The 19,402-nt window shown below is 36.8% G+C and overlaps 1 protein-coding gene across 4 annotated transcripts in view; it reads left to right on the plus strand.

The window, feature by feature from the left end:
• Positions 1-19,402, plus strand: part of TMTC2 (transmembrane O-mannosyltransferase targeting cadherins 2) — a 396,110-nt gene that overhangs the window by 152,470 nt on the left and 224,238 nt on the right. For all 4 annotated transcript variants that reach the window (XM_090273677.1, XM_090273679.1, XM_090273680.1 and 1 more), the window contains exon 2: positions 6,012-6,582. In XM_090273677.1, coding sequence (XP_090129803.1) covers positions 6,012-6,582 — 571 coding nt within the window. The remainder of the gene's footprint in view (positions 1-6,011; positions 6,583-19,402) is intronic.

Genomic DNA, 19,402 nt, shown 5'->3' on the forward strand with positions numbered 1-19,402 from the left:
TATGTGGAGATTAAATAAAATATTACTAAAAAACTATTGGGTCAAAAAAGGAATAAAAATTAAGATCAAAAGATACGTAAAGACAAATGAAAATGACAATACAACATATCAAAACTTCGGGGATGCAGGGAAAGCAGTAGTAAGAGGGGACTTTATATCATTACAAGCTTATCTCAAGAAACCAGAGAAATCCCAAGTAAACAACCTAATCCCAAGAACTAGAAAAAGAACAAAAGCAGCCCAAAGTCAGCAGAAGAAAGGAAGTAATAAAAAAATAGAGCAGAAATTAATGAAATAGAGAACAAAAAAAAAAGAGTATACAAAAAAATTAGTACAACAAAGAGCTGATTCTTTGAAAAATTAATAAAATTGACAACCCTTGGCTAGACTCACTAAAGGAAAAAAAGAGAAAAGACTCATATAAACAAAATCTGAAATGAAAGGGAAGTAACCATAGGTATCACAGATATGCAAAGGATCATACTAGAATATTATCAAAGCATATATGGCACCAAATTTAATAATCTAGAAGAAATGGATAATTTCTTAAAAATATATACTCTCCTGGAGTGAATCATGAAGAATTGAAAAATCTAAATAGACAGATAAACAGTAATGAAATTGAAACAACCATCAAAAATCTCCTCCAAAAATAAAAGTCCTGGACTAGATTGCTTCAGTAGTAAATTCTACCATTCAGAAAGGTTTTTGTACCAATTTTTCTCAAACTCTTCTGAAGACTTGAAGATGAGGCAACACTTCCTAACACATTTTATGTGGCTAACATAATCCTGATACCAAAACCTGGGAAGGATAACACAAAAAAAGAAAACTGCAGACCAAGATATCCAATGAATACAGAGGCAAAAATCCTAAATATAATACTAGCAAATCAAATAAAAATACATTAAAAAATAATACAGCATGATCAATTGGTGTTTATTCCAGAGGCGCAAGAGTGGTTCAAAATATGCAAATTGGTCAGTGTAATACGCCATATTAACAAAACAAAGAATACAAATCATAAGATCTTATCAATAGATGCAGAAAACGCATTTGATAAGATACAACATCCATATGTGATTAAAACACACAATACAATGGTTATTGAACATAAAGGCCATGTATGACAGATCCTCAGACACTATTCTATTAAGTGGTGAAAAACAGAAAGATTTTCCTCTAAAATCAGGAACAAGACGAGGATGTCTACTTTTGCCACTCTTATTTAATATAGGAGTGGAAGTCCTAGCCAGAATAATCAGTCAAGAGAAAGAAATAAAAGGCATCCAAATTGGGAAGGAAGAAGTGAAAGTGTAGCTTTTTACAGATGACATACATAATTCTGTATATAGAAATCCCTAAAGACTCCACCAAGATACTATTAGAAACAAACACATTAAAGGTACAGGATACAAAATTAATGTACAAAAATTTACTGTTTTCCTGTATACTAACAATGAAACCTCAGAAAAAGGAATGAAAAAACAATTCCTTTTGCAGTTGCAATCAAAAGAATAAGATACCTAGGAATACACTTAATAAAGGACGTGAAGGACTTATAATACTGAAAACTACAAAACATTATTAAAAGAGATTTTAGAAGAGACAATGAAATGGAAAGATATTCTGTGTTCATGGAGTGGAAGAATCAGCATAGTTAAAGTGACCATGTTACCCAAAACAATATACAGATTTAATGCAATCCCCATCAAAATCCCAAGGTCATTTTTAAAGAACTAGAACAAAAAATTATCAAATTTGTTTAGAACCATAAGAGACACTGCAACCCTGAGAAAAAACAATGAAGCCGGAGGTATCACACTACTTGACTTCAATTTATACTACAGAGCTATGATAATCAAAACAACCATGATATTGGCAGAAAAATAAGACACACACAGCAGTGGCAAAGAATTGAGAGCCCAAAAATAAAACCACATGTATATGGCAAATAATTTTAACAAAGGAACCAGAAGCACACAATGTAGAAAAAAGGCCTCTTCAATAAATGGTGCTGGGAAAATTGGAAAGCCACCTACAAAACAATGAAAGTAGACTAGTTTGTCCCCTAAATATAACATCTGAAACAATAAATTACATGGAAGAACACATAGGTAATAAAGTTATGGACCTTGGTTGTAGAGACCATTTTATGAATTTGACCCCAAAGGCAAGGGAAGTAAATGCAAAAATAAATGAATGGGACCATATCAAATTTAAAAGCTTCTGCACAGCAAAAGAAACTGACAACAAAAAAGAAAGCAATCAAATGGGACAGCTCCGACAAGAGGTTAGTATCCAAAATATATAAAGAATTCCTACAATTCACCACTAAACAAACAATCCAACTGAAAATTGGGCAGAGGACCTGAGCAGACACCGTTACCAAGAAGACATACAAACCACCAACAGATACTCAACTTTACTAGCCCATTAAAGAAATGCAAATCAAACCTACCATGAGATACCACCTCATACCTGTTAGAATGTCTATAGTCAACAAGAAAGGTAATAACAAGTGTTGGAGAGGTTGTGGAGAAAAAGGAACATTTATTCACTGTATAGACTGGTACAGCCACTATGGAGAACAGTCTGAAATTCCTCAAAAAATTAAGAACAGAGTTACCTTATGACCCAGCCATCCCTTCTCTGGGAATCTACCTGAAATTTGAAAATATTTATTCACAAAGATACATATATCCAACTCTATATTCATTGCAGTGTTATTCACAGTGGCCAAGACCTGGAGGCATACAAAGTATCTTTCTATAGAGGACTGGATAAAGAAGATGTGGTACATATATACTATGGAATACTACTCAGCCATAGGAAAAGATGAAATGCTGCCATATGAGACAACATGGATGGCCCTTGAAAATATTAAGTGAAATAAGTTAGTTAGAAAAAGCTAAGAACCATAAATTTCACTCAAACATGGGATATAAAACTAAAGCTCATAAACACAGACAGCACTATGGTGGTTACCAGTGGGAAGGAAGTGGAAGATTAGTAAAAGGTAAAAGGGGCCGCATTTTTATGATGATGGAAGATGATTTGACTTCGGATGGTGTGCACAAAATGTAATATACCAGTTGAATTAAAAAAATGTCTGTGACAACAGTTGTAACCTATATGATCCTATTAACCAGTGTTACCCCAATAAATATAATAAAAAACAAACAAGATAGCAATTTATTCCTTATACCCCTACAATGGGCAGGTAGTTAGCTCAGGGCTGGTATAGTCTGCCATGACAGGAACACAATTCCCTTCAGTCTTCTATTCCTAAGGACACTCTATAGGCCAACGTGGCTGGTAGACCCCCAACTATTACATCTGTGCTCTAGCAGGAAGGAGGTAGTGGTGAAGGGGAAGTCTGCTCAGCTTTTTTCCCTTTTAAGGACATTTTCTGGAAGTAGGACATAGAACTCTGCTTATGTTCCACGGCCAAAAGTTAATCACATGACCATCATTAGCATCAAGGAAAGATAGGAAAAAGATCTTTTTTCTAGATAACCATATATCCAGTTAAAAACAGAAGGTCTATGAATATGGGAAATAGACATGGGAGAACAACTTAACTTCCTGCCACATGGAGTTTTTTTTTAAGATGTGATTGTAACAGACCTTCTACCTTTTTTTTTATTGAGCATCTAGAAAAATCAGCTAGTTCTCATCAGTAGATATAAAAGGAGTAGTATGGTGTTGCGCAGAGTAGATAATTATCAGCTATGATGAGTCTGTTTTAATTCTAACCCCCAAGTATACCCAATTTCAGAAGTTGTGGGTCAAGCAGACTTTAATAGGGGACTTTTGTAAATTGTACCCCAATCTTTGAGGAATAATAACAACAGCTGCTTACAGGACTGGGATGTCGTTTGTCCTATGTCTCTGGAACACTCATGTATCTGCAAAGCAGTGTCTTCTGCTTCTCTATGTAAATGATATAATGAACTATTACAAGTGTTTGTTAAATGAATTGAAGATAAAACTATTATTATTACAGACACTAAAGCTCAGAGAGGTTAATTGGGAAGCTGTTTAGAGAAGCAGTTGAAAACCACCATTGCTCAGTCATTGATCCCAAATGAAATACTAACTCTATTATTTCCATTGGCTCTGTCACCTAGGATGGGTTTTCTTAATCTATTTGAATCTCTGTTCCAGTTTCTTTTTCTTTTCTTTCTTTTTTTTTTTTTTGAAGAGAATCAGTCAATTACAGAGCTGAGACTCAGGAATGTTTTTCATCAATCCTGGGACTTGGCAACTTGGTTTTTGGTAACATTCATATGGAAATTTCTTTAATCCTAGCTTCCTCACAGTGAAAGGAACAACTGGTGGAGGAACAACTGGTGGAGGGGCTAGAGGTAAAAGGTCATCACAGTGGCCATCTACTATATATTTTTCAGCTACACAGGTGCCCACACCCCCTTAAAAAGCTCTGACATCAGACTAAGCAAGAGATATCTAGTTATGGAGTAGGTTCTTTAAATGTCTCATTCCTACTTTCTTCTGACTCATGTGCCTCTTTTTTGTTCTGTAAGTACAGAGATAGATTCACTAGAGATACAAAAGACTCAAGAAGCCACCCTGTTCTCTGGCAGGTATAATGCTGAAGAGCAGGGATTCTCCAAACTGAGTCATTTATAGTCTACCTTCAACAATTGTACCTTATCTGCATATACCAGTATTTTGATTCCTTAATAGTGGTCTTTATGTGGACTTTTTATTTTTTAACAGCTTTATCCTGAGCAAATACCTTTGAAACCTAGCTATGATATAATTAAATTTTGTTTCAAATATATGTTAAAACAAACATCACCATTAAAAGTTTTACAAGGTTTATTGGTGTATTTTCTCACACACGCCCAGTGGTATATGGATCCCATTTTGAGAAGCCCATCATAGTGGAAAGAGCATGGGCCGTGAAACACCACCCTGCTATTTGTGATTTGTGTGACTTTGGACTCGTTATTATTTAACTCTCTCAATTATAATTTGCTCATCTGAGAGATGGAGATAATAACATCTACCTCGAAGTTATTCTAAGAATCAAGCAAGAAGATATAGGCAAGGGAACCAGCAGGGTGCTTGGCAGATAGCAAGTGCTCAGCAAATGCTAGGTCATTCCTCCTCAAAGCCTGGAAATCTAGGGCTACTACTACTCAAAAGTAGGGGACAATGAAGTGCCATCATTGTGGCACTTGATACACATGACACTGAATCCTGTGAAAGCTCAGAGAGGGTAAAGGCTGAAGTTTACTGGAGTGCTGGAAGAAGGGAAAAGTTTGGATAGATGGAGAGCCAGTCTTACTTATCTCTCTAGCTCTATAGGTGCTTGCTAGTCAGAGTGTGGTCCACACCAGCAGCGTCAGCTTTACTTGGGGATTTGTTAGAAATGTGGAACCTCGGGCTCTTCCTCAGATCTACTGAATCTGTTAATTAGATTCCCAGATGATGTGAATGTTTGAGAAGCATTGCTCTGGGCACAGATATTTTATTTAGAATTTATTTCTAGTAGGGAGCTGGTTCTTACTCTAAGCGTATCCCTGCACTAGCACCACCTGGGGCTGTGCTTTTTACAAAATGCCTATTTTCAGGCCTCACATCAACCTGGGGCCTAGAATTTGCATTTTTAGTCAGTATGCCTTATGATTTTTAGACAGTTTTTTAGCAACTTCTGCATTAAGACTTAAACCAAAGATAGGACCTCTGCATTTATTCTTCAAACATATTTGCATTCAAACAGGGAAGAAAGCTTTTGAGGAAAAGAAATACAATCCTAATTGTGGCGTTAGTTAAGCATTAGGGGGAGGATCTCAATTCAGTCTGTATATAAAGTTCATTAGCATTAATTGTGCATCGCTGGAATCCTGGCATAAATTCTCATGATGACAAAACTAAGGATGAAGGCAATATATTAGCAATGTCACATATTTTCTTTCTTTTTTTTTTTTTCCTTTCTGTATTTTTCATTTGATTATTTTTTTTAACATTTTGTTTTTTAGCCGTGCTATCAAGACTAATCAGGACCTACTTCCAGAAACGCCATGGACACACATTTTCTACAATGATTTTTGGGGGACTCTCCTAACCCACAGTGGCAGTCACAAGTCCTACCGGCCACTCTGCACGCTTTCTTTTCGCCTGAACCATGCCATCGGAGGACTGAATCCCTGGAGTTACCATCTTGTCAATATCCTACTGCACGCGGCAGTCACTGGTCTCTTCACCAGTTTCTCCAAGATACTCCTTGGGGATGGGTACTGGACCTTCATGGCGGGCCTGATGTTCGCCTCTCACCCCATTCATACAGAGGCAGTGGCGGGAATCGTGGGACGGGCTGACGTCGGGGCCAGTCTCTTCTTCCTCCTCTCCTTGCTCTGCTACATTAAACACTGTTCTACAAGAGGCTGCTCAGCCAGGACTTGGGGCTGGTTCCTGGGGACAGGACTGTGCGCAGGATGCAGCATGTTGTGGAAGGAACAAGGAGTGACTGTTCTTGCAGTCTCAGCGGTTTATGATGTCTTCGTCTTTCACAGGCTGAAAATGAAACAGATCCTGCCTACCATTTACAAAGTAAGTGATTGTTGGTGCTCAAGTGTTGGGTTTCTGAGTAATCTCCTTGCTTGGTCCTTTTTCACCATTTAAAAGGCAAATTTTTCCTCTTCAAAGAGAATTTAATATAAGTTATGTTTTGATCTTCAGTAAGTGGAAGTGTTCATTCTGACCTTTCCCTACTAACCTGAGTTTCAGTTACTGATTGTTTTATTTCTCAGATTTCTTCACTTATTTTTCATGATTTCAAAGGGGGGTGTAGAAGGATAGTTTTGCTTTGTAATGATTATGCATCTTTATAATTTACTTTCATTCATTCCCTATTTCTGCTCCAATTCTCTGTAATTCTATACATTGCCTATATATAATGTGTATTTGTAAAAATATCACAGTTGATAATAGAACTAGATGCTAGGCTATAGAGGGGATCTCCTTTGCCATTTGTTAATATTACCTTTGCTGAGTAGACTATGGAAAACAGCCCTTCTCTGTAGTGCACTAGGAACTCAAATTCTTAAACAATGAATCACATTCTCCTTTTCCTTTTGGTACTGTATAGAATAGGAGAGTCCATAAAGAAAGTGGTTATTTTAAGTTTTGCCCTGAGGCCAATTAAGACCTTTGCTTCAGGGCTTAATACTTGTTCTTCTGAATTCCCTTAGTGGTTTCAAAGGCAATGTTGTTGGTAGGTCATACAAGCACATTAGGATCCCATACACTTAAAGAGAACTGAACAGTTCTCTGCCAGTGTTTATGGGAAGCATTGGGTGGACTAGGGCATCTTGAGAAGCTACCGTCTTCCTATTTCCCATCCTTCCTAACTCACAGTAAATTCCCTTGCTTTGACTTTGAGTAAAGAAACTGAGCTTGGCCAAGGTTTGCAAACCTCAGCCATGTTTAGGCCAGCTCCTACTTGCTTTTAGATACTTAAGCAAGGAATTATTGTTTTGGGTAATTGCCCTGAGAAAGCTGTCAAGTTTTCTAGTTTTGACTAACTCATCCCCCTTACCCCCCCATTCCCAATTTTACTTAAAATCGAATTGGGAAGAAATAAACATAAATTTTAAAATGGAAGGAAATAGAGCAACATTTATTATTTTTTTAATGACTTTTTTTTCCACTTGATAGGCAGGTAATTAGTGCTGTGCTTCTCTGCAGGGAAGCATAACCTTTTCAGTTAGAACTCAAGTATCAAGTGCTTAATGACATTGTTTTGTGATTTCAATTACATGCTGAAACTTGAAAAGAAAACTGGTTCTAGTTTGCAGCTTGAAAGCAACATATGGTTTGAGAGTCAGGGTCTTAATTTCAAATCAGTTTTAATTTTTTTCATGGTGAATAGGGAGAGTAATCTTTTTCTTTTCTTTTAAAACTGTATCATTAACAATAGCAAGCTTTCTTGTTTCACTCAACATGAAAATAGAATAAATTTAAGTCATGGTTCTTACCTTATGGAGACTGGAACTGCAAACAAACAAACAAAAAAAGGCTTGTAATGGAGTCACCTGTGCTAAGCCCACCTCAGTAAATGAAGACTTACTTGCAATTTCAGCCTCTCCCAATAATGTGATATTTAACTAGGAATTTACCTGGTTAGCGATGCACAGGTTATGTGCCGCATAGACCCTTTCTTTCCCCCCAGGTGAGATAATCCCACTCTTTCCTTATTCCTTCCACCTTCTGTCTATATAAGCCTTCCATTTTATGCAGGCCTTTGGAGCTCTTTCTGTTAGCTAGATGGGATGCTTCATAAATTGTTTAAGAAAGCCAATTTGATCTTCACATTTACTCAGAATTTAGTGTTTTTTAACATGATCTACTTGAATATGCAGATCCTTGCCTTGAAAACCTGAGAAACATTATTGTTTCTTATAAAGAATTTCCGATTTACCATTGTTACTAGACTGAAGGGGTCCGTTTGCCTGTGTGCATCAAAGCCCAATAAAACACAAGCAGGAGTTTGCAGTGAAGAAAGTAAGGGCTTATTTTTAGGAAGTGGCCCACCCCCAGAGACAAAGGTGAGCTAATAATGCTCAAAGACCTGGCTTCTGGAAGGCTTCCATGGGGTAGGGTATAGAGGGACAAATGATCAGTCATGGTGACTAAGGGACTTAGGGTCATGGTGTCTGTGATTGGTTGAGGGGGCAGTGGGTCAGAGCATCTGGTCCTGATGTCAGCCAGGGCATAACTTGGTCTGGTTTCCCTGCTTTTCTGGGCCTGGAGGTGAAACACAACTGAGGCCTAGATGTTATCTCTGGTTTGACAGAATCTCTGTCTTTGTGGTCAGCAGACCTCAGGCTTTACTCCTGAGATTATTTGATGCTGGTGAGACCTCATTGTACTGAGGATTTAAAGATTAAGGGAGTGGTCATGAAAGGGAGAAAGAGGCAGGTGAGTCAGGGTACTGGATGAGGTCAGTTTGGATTAAAAGCAAAGAAAGGAGAAAAGGTATTGAAGAAATGAAGTTTTTGCACCATTATTCCATCTATGAATTAGGAAATTATTTTGGTATGTCAATCTGGGACTTTCTTTTAGGACCTTTTGAAGCTCTCTTCTGGGAAATTTTAAGTTCTCTAAGCATATTTTCAAGAGCAGAGTTGCTGATAAAGCTCCTTTTTACAACCATGTTGGATACAATATTTGGAACAAATTTATTACAGAAACTTATCCATTGTTTATCTGAAATTAAAATGTAACTGGGTGCATTGTGTTTATATGGCAACTTTACTCATATAATTGCTGCTTAAGAAAATGAGAAATGCTAAGTGCAAAGGAACTCCTAAGAGTAGAGTGTAATCCGTCCCTCCTGCTATGGGAAAGGATTTAATTCTTTAAAGGTTCAGTGTCCTGAGAAGTTTACAAAATGGAAACTTGCCCAGACTGTCTGGCAACCACCATGTGCAGACGTCAGTGCAGCAAAACCCTCCATCTGATAGTTGCTAACTCAGATAAGCTTTTTTTTTTTTTTCATTCTTAGGTTTTACGCCAATGAACTTAATGAGGACAATGGGGTAATAGCTTTCTTGGGTTTGTAAGAAAGTGTAGAAATTATCTATGCCATTCTCCTTATTTCCAGCCGAGGTATAGAAAACCAGAGATGTGAATGTCTTCTAGAAAATGATAGAATCACTAGGATTAGAACACATTCTTTTATCATATCATGAAAATGTGAAGATGAATAAACAGATATAAAATCAGGTGACTGAATACCAGAAAAGTAAGTAACATGGAATTGAATATTAACTCATACTGGCTGAGTAACTTTGAGCTCGTTTAGTGACCTGTTTTTTCATTTGGAAATGGAGACTGTAATGTTTTTCCTTAGAGATATTGTGAAGATGATATGGAATTTTGGGATGTTCAGTATGAGCTGGGTGCCCAGTGTTTGGAAAGCACCTGATGTGTATTAGTTGAATGGAAAGAAGAAATATTGATAGAAATTGTAATTCTTTATCTTCAGAAGGCCAAAATATAAGCTTCTAGTTGTCTTTAAACATGCAGTGGTTTGAAAGCTAAAGAATGCATATTTAAGCACAAACTTTCATTTAGAATCTCATGACTGTGGGGCTTGTAAACATTGACATAGATTACATAAGGAAGTTATAGAATATTCCATGTTCTGTCTTTAAAATATATAGATTTTTATGCCTGGGTGATTTGGATGAGACTGAAGGAAGTGGATTAAAAGACTTTAGAAGGTTCTCTCAAACCTTAAAAGAATAATTATCTTAAAATACCTTACCTATTAACTTTCCATCATAGTTATCATGGATTGTTAGATGAAATAAACTCTCCTGCCCCATTAAAACATAACACATATAAACAGAAAACTCTAGTGCACAAAATTTTAACTTATGCAAATTAGGTAACCATTTAAATACTCTAAATCTAAAAATGTATGTCCTCTTAAAGCAAGACTCCCCATGTTTTCAGTTTGTCAGTAATTTTTAGCGTAGCAGTCACGCTCAGGTTCTTTCTTCACAGTGTTGGTGGTTTTGGTTCTGTATCTCCTATCAGATCATGGCTTTAACCACACATGTGTAACAGGGCCAGGCAGAAGGCACTGTGGTGAATTAGGTTCTGCCCTATGAGTAGTGCTCCACACCAGCCCGTTACTGCAGTAAGAAAACACAGGTTTTGGTTTGGTAGACTTTTTAAAGATTCTTCTGACAGGAGAGACATCTGGATTTTTCTATGACATCTCCTATTGGTTATTATTGAGCCTGATGAAATCCTTGGTGGCTGAATTTGGCCAGAGTTCTTGGCTGCCATTTTTGACTTCTAAGGCTCATGCAAATGGTGCACATATCCATATTATGTATAAGATTTTCACAGTTCTGCAAAGCCAGTATGGAAGTAATATTTTTCTTTGATGAAGTGTGTGAAAAGTAGTAAGTACATAGCATATTGTAAGTATTTTATTTAATATTTAATAAATGCTTTTAGTGTTCATATCTGCCAAGTACTGTTCTGAATATGCTAAAAAATTAACACTTAAATGCTTATTGACAGTCATATGAGTTATGAAATACTATGGTTGAATGTGACATGAAATAATATAGTTGTTAATAGTTAGGAAGATGTGTAAAAACAACACTAAATATAAAATCTTCAGAAATGTGTATGAACAAAATTAGTGTTCATAACTTTATAAACAAAATTTAAAAATATTCCTAGATCTTAGCTTCAGGATGTTTCCTGCATTATCCTTGGAATCTAGCACACCATCCAGCACATAGTAGGTACTAGTACATTATTGAATTGACAGTTGTTTAAGATTTACCTTTTAAAAGCATGTCCTTGAAATGTTCAAGTGAAATCCTATACTTCCCCCTTTATATGATGAGGATTTCATTCCCAGTTAGTGAGGTCTGGCAGGTGGGTTGGAAGAAATGCATGTCAGAAAAGTGCTGAGAAATAAGTTTTCTTGACCAAGCCTCACCAAATGATTGTTTTTGCCTTCTTTTGATGACTTTTCACTTATTTAGTTTTATGTGGTCAAACAGTAAGGGCCAAGGTAGGAGGACCCTTGAAATATATGTAAACTAGCCTTGCAAATAAATGTTAAACTTTTATCTGCCCACAAAATGTTTTACAAGTCTCCCATGACCCCAGAAGGTACATGGGTAATAAAATCAGTAAAAGCAACATTTTTCTTACTTATCCAAAATCAGTCATTGCTTACCTAGTGGCCATTTTCTGTGCTTATTTAACAACTTTTAACTGTTTTAATGTGGAAATATCTTTTTCCCTCTTTATTAGCCTCATAATCACTTATTCGGTTACAGGTGGAAAAGTAAAAAAAAAGAAAAAAAAGAAAGAAAGAAAAAAGAATCAAACGAAATCTGAAAGTCTATGTAGTAATTCTAATAATAGCCTAAGATGATTTGGAAAAAATGAAGCCCTTTCAGTTTGATCTTTTAACAGTTCCTCTAAATATGCTTTTTGTTTATTTAATTTATTTTCTTTTTCATGCTATTTATTGGGATGATATTAATTAGTAAAATACATATAGGTTATAGGTTTCTGGTGTACAATTCTATAATACATCATCTGTATATTGTGTTGTGTGTTCACCACCCCAAGTCAAGTTTCCTCCCATCACCATTTATTCCCTCTGTACACTCTTCTCCCTCCCTTCACCCTCCATACTGTTGTCTGTGTCTGTGAGTGTTTTCCTTAATCCCTTCACCTTTTCGCCCAGACCCGCCTCCCCTCTGACTGCTGTCAGTCTCTTCCCTGAATCTATGTCTGTTTCGATTTTGTGAGTTTATTTTGTTCGTTATAAATATGTTTTTACGTTGTAATGCTAAACAGAGTGTAAATAATGGAGGCTGTTACAGTGAATGACGTTTACCTTTATCTTGGATATCTCACATCAGGACGTAGGGATCAGACTTAAGCTAACCAACAACCCCATATTTTTAAACAGTTTATGAGGTTTATTTTGAGAATGGTTTCCGAGAGTGGGCTTTAACGCTCTGTTGAGGATTTTGGTTTGTCACTATTTGAGCACTGAAGAGATTAAACATGGTATTTCTGTACAGTTGAGCATTTTGTATGACTCGCCATGTATAAAACAGCCTGAAAAGCCGGTCCCATAGCCTGCAGGTATTTGCACATTGAGTCCACATGTGCCTTTTTATTTGATGACCTGCTGGGGGTGGCATTGGCAGAATCTGTTATCATTTAAGGCTTTGTCCCTTTTCTAGAATGGGTTATGGTTTTACTCACAATTTGACCCTCATGTCTATTGCACTGAATGAAATATGATATATTTACTGTTTCTGATTTTCTTCACTGAACATCTGTGTTACTCTTCAAGTAGTGTTCCCACTTCTGATTTTCTTTCCCTTCGTTTGCCATCCATGTGACTTAGTGAGAATCCAGATATAGCAAGAAACTCCTATTCTGATCACAGTAGTTCCTAGCAATATTAAAACGGGCTATTTGTTATGCACTTACAAATGAATTTGGATTTCCTCCCAGTAAATTTGTTTTAGCATTTAATATTCATAACCTGTGGACCTTTAAAACTTTGAGCAGCTGCCAACACTGCTAACCAGATAATACCACAAATAAAGTCGAGGTTCAAAAATACTTTACAATGGAAAAAGTCAAAGATTAATAAGGTATTTTATTTCTGCAGGTTGGCTTTTTTGCTCAGCTGATTTAATGTGATTCTGTATTCAAGTTGAGTAATTCAAATTTGGGTAGCCTTGCAAGCTTCTGTAATGCTTGCATTGGAGCATTAGGACGTGGAACAGCAACCTATTCACAAATTATTTTAAAGTTTTTCCTCTTTGTGCAAGGCACTGTTTGAGGCAATGTAGGGATTCAGTAATGAATTGACAAAATTCTGCCCTTAAAGATATTTCAGTACTAGGAAGTTGAGAATAGTGCATGTACACACGGAGCTGAAATTCAAGCTGGGAAGTACCAGGCTCTAGGGCAGCACTGGGAGTGCTAGGGCAGTTTAGAGGAAGGGGAGGTCACTTTCAGCCCAGGGGATCAGGAAGCGATTTCTGGTGCAGAGACATTTGTGCAGGACCCAGAAAGATAGGTGGAATAGAGGCATTTATACTTGAAGAGGGGAGGACTAGTGCAGGGTAGAGCATATGGATTGCACAGAGGAAAACTCATAGGAAGTTGCTGGAGGCCGCATGGAGCAGTCATTGGGGCAGACACAGACAGTGCATGAATTTACAGAGGTGCATTGAGATCGCCAGCGTAGGGGCCCTTTAAGATATGTGGTGACCCCAATAATGTTGGGAGACAATGCCTGGGTTTTAAATGGGCTTGCACTTCTACTGGTCCATAGGAGAAGCCTGAGAATGTGCGGGCCAGCTCCATCTTGCTGCTTGGAGGACTTGCTTCTTTGTCCTTCTAAACCTGAGAGAGGGTCCCTTTGGTGATGAGATTAAGAATCAGACTCAGGAGTAGAGGTTATATCTCATTCGGTGAGGGACTTTCCTATTAATGTTTATCTTGTTCTTTAGCATTAAAAAAATTTATTTTCTGAAGACTATTATGATTTTACTCTTTACTCTATAATATTTGGCATATTATTATACACCCCTAATGAGAAAAACAGGGAGTCCTTAAGGGCTTTCTCCTGTGCCTGCCCTTCCATCCAGCATTGCTGCACAGCGTTCCAATATCACGGCGAATGGCCACGACCATAAAATCCCTCTTTGTTTTGCACTCTTTCATACAGGAAAACAAGTTTTTGAAAAGGGTCCTATTTTGCAGCACAGGATAAAAACTATCGGCACTGAATTTCAACTAGTTAACTCAGTATACCGTCAGTGAAAATGACACACAAATTGGACTTTGTGATGAATAAATAGTGAGTCTCATTGAAATAATCTCTGCCGTTCTGGTAACAGTCTGGGATGTGTATTACATCACTCAGCTCAATTTTCGATAGCCTGTCTCGGAGGAACCAAACTGACAGGATCTCATGATTATCAGGTTACTCATATTCAACTGGTACCGTCAATTTCACGGAAAACGATGTGGTTTGCACAAATTTGAAATCCATTGTCATTGCTTAGAAGTCAGAATCCTGTCTTCAGTGCTTGGAACAATGAAAATGCTAATTTAGTGTTGATTTCTTAAATGAAATTTAAGCTATAGAAAGTCAAATTCTGCAGGTGCATTAGGGATTCCTTAAAAGGCAAAATAGGGTGGGACGTAGGGTGGATAAAACTGAGTATTAAATCAAATTTATTGATACTAAAAATACGTATGAAGTGTGATACAATGATAAGGTTGCATGCTGTGATATTTTCTTTTAAACATCAGGTTTCATACCTAATGATCACAGTATTCCTTTTTTCAAAAACATTAATAAGAAATGAAAAGAGAAGGACAGTCCTAATGCCAAAACCTAGGTGATTTGGAGCCAGGAAGGTCAGTGTGCCCTTGCTCCGGGTTTCTCTGTACAGCTCTGCAGCACCCAGATGGCTCGTGTATGCTCTGTTGGTCTGATTATACCTCTTGCATCAAGTAAAATAGCATGAATTCAGAATTTAATATATGTTTCTTTAGTAATTATGGTCTTGATTAGTGAAGGCAGTTTTTCCATTCCAAAGGATACTTTCTTCCTCCACATGTTTATTCATTTAATTTCAGGAAGTCAAATAGGATACAAAAAGTTTGTAAAATTTTTCTTTGCTATATAGAGGAGTGAGCAGTGCCTGCATTTTGGCATATGATTGTCATTTTGCTTATAATTAATATAAGATTCAAAGAAAACAGCAAGGGCAACATGAGAAAAATGAAGAACATTTTAACACAAATAAATGACTTTTGTTTCTAATAAGTGAAGAAATGGGAAATGTATCTAGAATTTCCAATAAAAAATTGCTATGTATAGCTACATATCAAGTGCTGGGGTCCTTCATCATATGCAATATCAATTGTATTTAAAAATAATGAAATTTTGTTTATTTAAAAACTAAAAAACCTTAATATTTTAATTGTTTGAATTTTCTGTTGTTATACCCCTTAGCATTATCTTAGTTTTTAATGTATAGACACTGATTCCTCTCTCCTTATGTGTGTGTGCTACATGTTCCATCAGAATAGACTGTGTGCGTACAAGCTTATGTAATGTAATCAGATTATACCAAGGTTATACATGAATGATTTGAGTGTATTTTCATAATCTTTATGAAATGAAAAACTCAGAATTATCCAAAATACATAGAATTTTAATTTATTCTAATTTGAAGAGTTAGGCAAAATTTTGCCAGTTTATGTGTTCCATTCAGTGTAGTTAATTTCTTAACATCTCATGACATAGTGCGATCAAATGTTAAGTGTATCTAACACTGTGAAAACAACTGCTGTTTATTTTAAATGACCATTTGGTGTTCAGCTAATTTTTTCATATATAGTTGCAAGTAAAACTTGTGGAAAGGCCACAGGACTGCAGCCTGCAGATTCAAACCTTAGACAGATCACCAAAATGGAGCATCAGTTACATGGTCTGTAAATTAGGAATGTGGTGTTTGTCTTGTAGGGTTGTTGTTAGGTATGAATATAGTATATGCACACTTTTTAGCCAAATTCCTTTCCTATAGTAGATATTGCTATGGTCATCATTATTGTGCATTTCCACAGGTTTTTAGTTGTAGTGAACTTTTGTTCATCATTGTACAGAACACTCAGCTAGCGTGCTATGGCTTTTCTAATGGATGTAAAGAATATTGAAGAAAAATCCTTTTAGTAATTCTTCCAAACAACACAATTTTATAAGGTATCTTTTGTTTAACTGACTGAAAACAAGTATGTGTATGTGTGCAAATATGTATAAACTTATGTATAAATATGCCGTTCCTTAATATTTCTCCATTTGCCAATAACTTGCCATCATCTCAGAGTTTTATAGCCTGATTTTTTCGCCCTCTGGGCTCAGGATGGTGCTGTTGCTTATAGATCTGAAAATGGAGGGGAAACTGGCTTTTCTGTTTGCCCCTGACCACCCCATTTCCTATATGTTTCTTTTTAGCCAGGTTTATAGTAAGGAGGATTAGTTCAGGAGCTGCAATAGCTTGCTGCATTCCAATCTCATTTTGGGAGAAGGAAGAAGCACGGTTGTCACCTGAAGGTGAATGTGAATCTCTTCCTTCCTCCTATTTTTCCCCTCCCCGTGACAAGCAATAACTTTGCAGCTGATTCCAGAAGCTGTTATAACAAACCTTTTCAAGGAAATGGCGAGGCTTTTTTTGTTGTTGATGTGGTTCGGTTGTTTAGTTGATTTTATTTCCCCACCTCCTAGGGAGAGAATAGAAGGCAAAATTCTTGTTTTTATGTTTATTCTTTTAAAAGATCTTATCTATCTATCTATCTATCTATCTATCTATCTATCTATCTTATCTATCTATCTATTTATTTTAGAGAGAGGGAAAGGGAGGGAGAAAGAGAGGGAGATAAACATCGATGTGAGAGAGAAATACCAATTGGTTGCCTTCCATAAGCACCTTGACGAGGGACTGAACCTGCGCCCCAGGCATGTGCCCTGACCAGAATCACACTAGTGACTCTTCACTTTGTGGTGTGATGCCCAGCCAACTGAGCCACAGGAATCAGGGCCCAATTATTGTTCTTAAAGTGTTACTGTGCTTCTGGCTACCGAGAATTTCATAAAATATTTTGGATATCTGAATCACATTCAGACCAAATTGTTTTTACAGAAATTTTGATTTTAACTTTGGCTTGCTGAGACAACCATAGGTACAATTGGTTTTGACTTCAGAAAATCCAATATTTACAATTTTGACAGATGATACATGGGGTGTGGGGGTGACTGTGAAAGATTTTAGGGTTCATCATGAGTTTCCTCGGAATATTCCAAATGTGGTTGATCATTAACTTGTCATGAAGAAAGTAAGTTAAACTAGAGATTGTAGCACAAAACTGGAAGCTACTAAATTGTAGTCTTTTGGTATTTAGTTTCTTCTTGAGCCTTTGAGAGAGAGATGGTGGAAAGGTACCAGGAGAGCTTTCTCTGTGATTTTAATGGATAGCTAGGTTGTGGACCCACTGATAAACATTGAGAATCTGATATTCTCATAAGATATTATCAAACATAACATTTTCATAAAAACAAACTCTTGTAGCTGAAGAAGGATATTAGAAACTATCTACATGTTACCTCCTCTCTTTCCTCAGAATTTGAGGCCCACAGAAATTAGGCTCTAGTTTAATGGTGAGTAGGGTCTCCTTCTCCAGGTCTGATGCTTTTATCACTGTACACATTTCTTCCCTTCTTTAATCTGTAAAATCTTTTGTTACTATGGAAATGATTTTTATCTCCCAGCTAAGACTGGAGACTAGTAATTGACCTTCATGTACCCATTTCTCAAGTTCACCATCAATTAAGATTCTAACCTTCTTATTTCTAGGTTCTCTATTGTTATATTAATAATTCCAGGATACTTTTTGAAATTGAATTGTTAATTTTGTTTTGTTATTGTTTCCTTTCTTTCAGGCCACTCCTTTTCTTCTCTGGCCTTCCTCCCCACAACTATTCTCAGTTATAGGCTTAAGTATTTTGCCTTTTGTCATGCTAGGACTCCAGCTTGATTTAAGCTCACATTCAGATGGAATATTTATTTTTGTAGCTGCCTGAAGCTTCACACAGATACTAAAATCACTGTATTTTTCCTCCTAGGTTGGTTACTTTCTTTTCTGATAATGTATGACTGTTAGAAATAGGTTACCCTCAATAGAGAGTCTTCCCTTTAATGCTGCTGAGCCTGAGATTGGTCTAAAAGTGGAGAATTAATAAATAGTGGAGCAGCTTTACTTCTCCACCCTCTTCCAGCTCAGCAGGGTACCAAACTTGGGAGCAAGGAAAATTTTAGGCATTAGCAGTAAACACATCAGCTGGGTGTATAGCCTCTTGCCCTGTTACTCTTAACTCCAGGAATGTGGGGCTATTGTTAACAATGCCACCATTTAGTGTCTTAAAGATATTTAAAGTTTCTTTTGACCACAACATGACTAGTTTCTCACCGTTGGGTGACTATTCCAATCCTAATGTCAAAAGTGAGGATGACCCCAGAAATCAACATATTTTGGCTGTAAAATAGCCAGAAATGAAAAAATGTAGAGGTGCCAGTTGAAAAATGGGCTGGCTGAGTGAGAAAAGGGCTCAATTGAAGTTGGGAAAACAGCAGTCTAAAGTCTCTGGTCCTTGGACAGGTTAATTTGTACTCTGATTCTCTTGCACTTGGCAGTATAATCTTCAAGGCTGTGCTAACTTCCTTATTGTTCAAAGAGGAAGAGAAATAATCCATTTGAATTCATTAGCCTTCATTTGCATATACACAGAGCTGGTGGTAATGATGGTAACGATCACCATTTATCAAGACTTACTGTGTGCTAGCAAAGTGTCTTCTGTGCGTTATTTTGTTTCATTCTGTAAGATTAAGTACTATTAAGCTCATTTATAGATACAGAAACTGAGGCTTATGGAAGTAAAATAATACGTTCAAGGATTCAGACAGTACAGGAGAAGGCATCTCATTCCAGATGTCTGACTCTAAAGCTCAGGCATGGTCTTGCCATTATACTGTTTATACATAAGTTTAGCCAAATTGGAAAATCCAAATTGTGCTGTGAAATGACCATTCTCTCATATTACTTGGCCTTGGGACTAATGACCTTTACCTGAAATAGCTTTGAGTACAAATAGTCTGCACATCCATATGCAACAGCTAGTTTTATGGGTGCTAAAAATACAAAGATGGATAATATATTCTCCCAGCCCTTAGGAAGTACAGGACATGTATCCAATAATTATGTCACTCTGTACTAAGTATAAAGA

Source organism: Furipterus horrens, unplaced genomic scaffold (assembly GCF_987537825.1).
Source record: "Furipterus horrens unplaced genomic scaffold, mFurHor1.1.pri manual_scaffold_4, whole genome shotgun sequence".
Lineage (NCBI taxonomy): Eukaryota > Metazoa > Chordata > Mammalia > Chiroptera > Furipteridae > Furipterus > Furipterus horrens.